Source organism: Callorhinus ursinus, unplaced genomic scaffold (assembly GCF_003265705.2).
Source record: "Callorhinus ursinus isolate GAN/ISIS: 27379988/994484 unplaced genomic scaffold, GSC_fseal_2.0 scaffold28, whole genome shotgun sequence".
NCBI classification, from domain to species: domain Eukaryota; kingdom Metazoa; phylum Chordata; class Mammalia; order Carnivora; family Otariidae; genus Callorhinus; species Callorhinus ursinus.
This window is the reverse complement of record NW_027397090.1, coordinates 8,628,392-8,635,186: the sequence shown is the minus strand read 5'-3', so window position 1 is coordinate 8,635,186 and position 6,795 is coordinate 8,628,392. Positions and strand designations below refer to the sequence as shown.

General features: G+C 43.2%; 1 protein-coding gene across 1 annotated transcript in view; it reads right to left on the bottom strand.

The window, feature by feature from the left end:
• Positions 1-336: 336 nt before the first annotated feature.
• TRPM3 (transient receptor potential cation channel subfamily M member 3) overlaps positions 337-6,795 on the bottom strand; it is an 816,058-nt gene continuing 809,599 nt past the window's right edge. The window contains exon 24 of the mRNA XM_025891560.2: positions 337-5,395. Within this exon, the coding sequence (XP_025747345.2) occupies positions 3,943-5,395 (1,453 nt within the window). The 3' untranslated portion in view covers positions 337-3,942. The remainder of the gene's footprint in view (positions 5,396-6,795) is intronic.

Genomic DNA, 6,795 nt, shown 5'->3' with positions numbered 1-6,795 from the left:
AAACATGGGTTACATCTATGTGTACATGTGTTTTATAATACAGCATTGCTCGACACATCGAATGGTACAGTCTATAGATAGAGCATGATGGATGACTGGATAATATTGATTACCAAGATAGAAGTTAAACAGCCCAAACATTCGGGAAGATTAGACTGTATAGCCGCCTCAGAAAGTCAAATTAATGTACTATCCAGTTATCTACCATAATATTATCTATAGAAACCATCTTTTAGAATACATTTGAAACATTCAGAAGAAACACACTGTGTGTTTTTACAAGTATATTTTCCCCATTGGATTATTCATGTGTGTGTGTGTGTGTGTGTGTGTGTGTTTTAAGGGGGACTTTCAAAGTGCTAAATATATATCCTAGACCTGGAAGCTTAGACTTAAAAGGAAAGCCAGTTCTGGTAAAGTGCTGTATTCTGCCTGCTAATACGCCTTCTGGCTTGGAGAAATACACAAACTAGCCATGACAATTGTGTCCAAGATTTCCAGCTCCTCATTCAAAGCCATCCAGGAGGAAGTTTCTAACTATAAGTATGTGGGTCAATCAGGGAATTTCCATGGCCATTTTCATAAAACACCCTTGATCTTTTTTTTCAAAAGGAACAAGCGACTTAGAACAAATCATTACATATAGTAGCATGTAAAAATTGGCACCTCAGAAGCAGATGATGGAACCAAAGCTATTACTTCTATGAGCTCCCTATGACTTTATTTATGTTCCTCAATAATGTGCTGCTCATGAGCTGCTTAATTCACAGAGACAGGTAATTAACGTCTCCTTGATCAGGGACGGGATGGAATAAATGAGCTGAACATAAACTTGACTGCACAAGGCCACTGAATCAAGGCCATAGTGGGGTGCAGAGAACCCAGAAATGGGAAGAAATGGGTTGAAAGAGAATACACACATCTGTGCACAGGAAAGAAATGGCTCACGAGAATTGCACGATTTACATTTAACGTCCTTTAGACTTGGCTTATATATCTTGCACACGTCACAAAAGATGTAAGAGCTTTGTTTTCCTGTACAACCAAAGAACCAGGCAGTCACAAGGTCAGGACTGGTAAGGACTGCGTTTCCCTGGTCCTCTTCTGTTCTCTCCAGAAATCACAATGAATGGAAACACTTGTGCACATAATTTCTTTCCCTCACTTTCCGTCCGGTCCAGAATGAGGCCCTAGAGGTGCTGTGATGTCCTGCTCTGTGGCCAAAGAATAATGGTTTCACCTCCTCCTTGGATTCCTCTACAGACTCACTCAGAGAGCCTTCTGGCTTTTTAAATCATCAAACATTAGGATACAAGGACATCAAACTAGCAAAATATAATCTAAGGGACGAAAAGAACAAAATCCTGGTTCCAACTCTGGTGCTGAGACTTGGCCTTCCTGAGAATCACAGATAAATGGTCTCAAATGTAAAGTGCCTATTACAATGGTATTGATTATGAACAAACACGGTTCCTCTTCCTCATTATCAAGCAACAAGGAACCAGGGGTACATGAACCCTTTCAAGTTACACTGCAACTCTGCATGTATGTATATTTTTTTCTGGGGAGAGGGCCCAGAGCTTTCATAAGATTCTCACTGAGATGCATGACTCAAGGAAGTTTAAGGGCAACTGATTTATTCTCAGACCAAAGGCATGTTTGCTGGAACGGAAACAGTCAATGTGGGGCTCAATAAAAAATGTAAGCATTTCTAGAGCAATTACACATGAGGGAGTCTGGTTGCTTATGTCCGATTCACCCAAATACCAAAGAGTGAAAAGGAATTCTTTAATTCTTTATATGTGGCCTCATAATTATATCTATATCCAAAAGGCTTGTTCAGAGAGGCAGAGGGGTTAAAAACAAAAACAAAAACAAAAACAAAACAAACTTAAAGGCTAGAGCTTTTGTCCACGTACTTACTTGATTTCACATTATGAGAAAATCTGGAGCTCACAACGACAACTCAACAGGAGAACCACATAGTATTTTGGGGGCCAAGAACATTAGGTCATTTTCCTTAAAGATTTTATTCTTTTGAAAATCAGTGACACAAGTAGGAATCGGAAGATTTGAGAGTCAGTATTTCTTTATCCCCCGTCAAATCCAGATTCTGACCTAGTAGTGGACGTCTGTATTAAAGAGTCCGTAATACTATCCGGTTTAGATGCGCATGTCTAATTCAGATTGTACTTAGCATAATCACTTTGTGCGGGAGAAACCAGACTAAATAGGATGTCATTGCAGCAAGTGTTTCCGGACAGAAAACAAGCAGAGGGCAGGAAGCCAGTCATTTTGGCAACTTTAGTTTGGTGCAAGGAAGAGTTAAGGTCACAGGGACTTAAAAAAAACATAAGTTCAACATCTGTCAAAAATCCAACGTGACAGAATGAACTCTTTCAATGGAACTCCTTGAATATTAAAATATCCTGATTATACCTCACGGTGATAGAAAAGAAATCTTAAGAAAGCTCTATATGCCTGTTTAGATACTATATATAAACATGTCTCTGTGTGAATGCACATATATGTATATAAGCAGCATATACTATAGAAGTCTTTATGTAGTTTATTTGCTTTCTACTTGAGTCTACTGTATCATTTTTATAGCTCTGTCTATAAGAAAAATATTCATGGTATGCCTGCAACTGATGGCTTTGGGTTGATACCAAATTCCCAGTCAATTCTCAGGTTATTTATGATTTGAAACTTCCTTAAAAAGTACTTTGGAACATTTCCATAAAAAAGATACCAGCCCTTGAAAAACTCCAATGAAATTTATGCTGAGCTCAGATTAAACAGCAAAACTCTAGGTATGAAAATATCCATGTGTGAGCAGATCTTCATATACAAAATGGTCATGTGATGAGCGGTGTGAAGAATTTCCAGGTACATCTTGGAGATGTCCAGAAGACATGGTGGAGCCATGCAAATGATGACAATCACACAGCAGCATGACACAAGACACGGATGGTGAGAATGTAACAGTATACCACATGGCAATTTAAGGTGCCTTCTGCCCACTGCATATATTTCTTTCTTTTAGTTCACTATCACATATTCAGTGAGTGACTTGACTGATGACAGGTGAGGTACAAAATAAATTAAAAAATATAAAATTATTTAATTACATTCATCCTGAGCTTGCTCAACTATACTCGAATGCCCACTGTATATAATAAACCACTTGACATTTGTTTTTAGCCTCAATTCTTCTTTCATTTTGATTGCAATACAAAAAGGCATTTCTTTTCCCTTTATTTTCTTCAAGAAAGAAACAGTTGTGGCACCAGAAGTGAATATATAAGAGACAGGTGAACTATGACTGTTACCTTGTTTTTTCTTTATAATGATCAATTACAGAAGTGTTGGCATGAGAAGGATGTGGGACGTTAGGTAGAACTGCTTGCTGCCGGCTTATACTGAATAAAAAGGATGCTCTTCATCAGTCACCAGTGATGGAGCCAATGTGAAAAGAAAACAGAATTGAAGTTTAGAATATCTCATTTGTATGCTGGCTACTTTATTTTATCTTATTTCGCAAATTAGCCCTGTATCCTAAAACTCCTGATAATGGTCAGAAATGGAAAGATGCCTCCTGGCATGGAGAGTGCTCGAAGCCCCTTCATTCCCAGAGCTCATGGCTTTCTGAAGTCACCAGACATACACATTCAACGCAACCCTTCTTCTCCCTCTCTTGCCTCCCTACCCATCAAGTGTGAACACGACTTAAAGCCCCTGTGTTTGGCGCTGGGCTATAGACAGAGTGCTTTCTCGATCTGTGGCCCAGAAGTCACCTTTGAGTTAACACCTCCCAAGGCATCACTTGTTTTGCTCAGCTAAGAATAAAGCAGGTATGTTTCTAGGAAGGGGAACAGGTGGGGTTCGGGGAGAATTTTAGGGCTGGATTCTTGAGCCTCCTGCCATGCTTATTAAGAAGGTTTAGTTGTGCTTGCTTTCAAAGCTGTGGAAGGCGGATGTTCTGGACAGTCTCCTCATGGACAGGCTGTCCGCTCGTCCCTCCGGCTTGGAGGACTTACTCCTCTGGAAGGGATTTCGCAGGCTTGCTGTGTTCCGCTGCCTGTCGAGTCTGTCACTGATGGAGAAGCTCTTCCTGGTGTGTGCATATGGCACGCTTGGCTCCTCCGCCGAGTAGCTGTTGGCACGCTCTATCTTGGGAACCGTGATGTTGTTGGACAGGGTTCTGTCCGAGTTATCACCCTCCCGGGCGGGTACTGTCATGGTGGCCCTCCGGCCTTTGGCCTCGTTCTCCTCACTGTCAGAGCTGGGGTGACTCAGTTCTGCTTCTCGCTCGGGATGGCAGCAAGATGAATCCTCCACTTTGCCTCCAAGACCGCCAGGGAAGGTGGCCCTGTCAGCAATCGCCTGAGGGGCATTGACACACCTTGTGTCAATACAGTCTGTAATACTTGTGTATTCTGCTGTTTTCACGGGCACCCCAAAATTGGCGTAGTAGCTCCTCGAAGGAGAAAACATAAAGCTATGAGATTTCACGATGGGGGCCTCTTCTAGAAGAAAGGGTGTGGTGGCTAGGTAGCGGCTGCTTTTGGAACGCTCGAGGCTCTGGTACATTGGAGGCTCAGTGTCCCAGGGGTTTTGGCATTCTGGGAGGTGGGTGTAGTCTGAAGAAAAAGATCTAGTGTCCATGGAGGTGATGTCCTCAAAGTCAATGCTCCGGCTTGGAGGTCGGTCTGTGGGTGCAAGAGTTGCATAGGCACTACTCGAAGGAGCTGTGGAAGGTGCTGGAGCCGAAAAGCTGGGCTCACCCAGCCCAAGGATGTTCACGGAATTGTCCAGAGGGTCTATATCACAGTGCAGTTCATCCATGGCAGAGACATAGATGTCTATACACGAAGACGGTCTTCTGGAGTCAGGAACGATGGCCAAGGTGTTTGCAGGAGCTGCAGGAGCTTTGGACTCTTTTGCTACAGAGTGGGAGCTAGTAGCCCGGTGTAGGCTCAGGGACCTTTCTTTAAAAAGACTCTCCAACTTTTCTATACCACCTTTGTCTCTCATATTGACCGAATAGAAAGAATGGCTTCTCATACGGGGCATTAGGGTTGGAGAAGTTGGGGACATGGTCTCCTCACCTGCAGGGTCTATACTCTCTTGGAGCTTGAAGGTGTTCCCCTCCTGGCTGTTGAAGCTGCTCTGGCGCACGATGTAGGCGGCGTCTGTGCAGTCAGACGAGGTCCGGGAGCGGATTTTGTTGGACTCAGCCCGCTCCAGACCTGTCAGGCGCTCTAGGGCTGTGGCCATGCGCCCAATGAGGTCCTCGAGCTGTGCCAGCCGAATGTCCACGGTCTGGAGCGAGGCCTTCATGCAGTGCTCTCTCTCGTTGACTTCCTCCAGCCGCATGGACATGTTCTCCACCCTGGGTGAGAAACAGAATGAGGGTCACGCAAGGCCAGGTTCCTCTCTGGAGAATCTAAATCGTCTTGAGCTGGAAGAGGCCTGAGAGATGATCTAATCCAGTGGTATTTATCTACCAAACCCCTTTCCACTCAGTAAAATTTAATGCACAATCCCAATAAACACCAAAGTTGACTAGTTCTTATTGAAGTGGAGTGGGGCCAAAGCACCTCATGACTTAGCTGGGACTTGGGGTGGGGTTTAATGAACTAACCAAGTATTAGGGCGTCGGCTTAATCAGTCACCACCAAAATGAGAATGTTGTCTTTTGATGGCTTTACTCAGAAGTGCACAACAGAATTTTAGAAGGCAGCTTTTCTCGTGGCAGTGTCCACGAGACTGAGGAAGACTTGGAGTATGGACTGGGGTTATTTTTACTTTGCATTTATTTTATTTTTTTTACAGATTTTATTTATTTATTTATTTATTTGACAGCGAGAGAGAGAGAGAGAGAGAGAGAGAGAGAGAGAGCATGTGTGTGTGTGTGCAAGCAGGGGGAGCAGCAGAGGGAGAGGGAGAAGCAGGCTCCCTGCTGAGCAGGGAACTGGACTTGGGGCTTGATCTCAGGACCCTGGGATCAGGACCTGAGCCGAAGGCAGACGCTTAACTGACTGAGCCACCCAGGTGACCCTATTTTGCATTTATATAATAATCTTTCTTTTTGTTGTTGCCGTTCACAATAATCTTTTTAAAATTTAGCGCCTCCAAAGGAATTAATACAGTCCTGTCACTGAGGCACCTGGAGGTGATCTAATTTAACCCAAGCCTTTCATTAATAAAGGAAAAGCAAACATCAAGGAATTTAACCAAGATTACATAAAGTAATTTGTGGTAAATTTTGCTACTCCTCTCTCTCTCTCTCTCTCTCTCTGTTTCTCTCTGGATAGCTGGTCACAGATGCCTTCTTTTACAGTTATTTCTAGATGTCTTTACCCTCCCCACTGGAAATTCTCAAGGGCGTGATCTATCTCATATTCCTTTTTCCATTGCCATGCTGCCAGGTGTCACTAACAGTTCACCTAGACAATCGCGGTTATGAACTTGATTCCAATGGTCTAGTAGGCTGCCTGGATATTTATTTACAAAGACAGAGTCCACATATTTAAAATAAAATTGTGGGGCGCCTGGGTGGCTTAGTCAGTTAAGTGGCTGCCTTCAGCTCAGGTCATGATCCCAGGGTCCTGGGATTGAGCCCCGCATCGGGCTCCCTGCTCGGCGGGAAGCCTGCTTCTCCCTCTCCTGCTCCCCCTGCTTGTGTTCCCTCTCTCGCTGTGTGTCTCTCTCTGTCAACTAAATAAATAAAATCTTTATAAATAATAAAATAAAATAAAATAAAATAAAATAAAATAAAATAAAATAAAA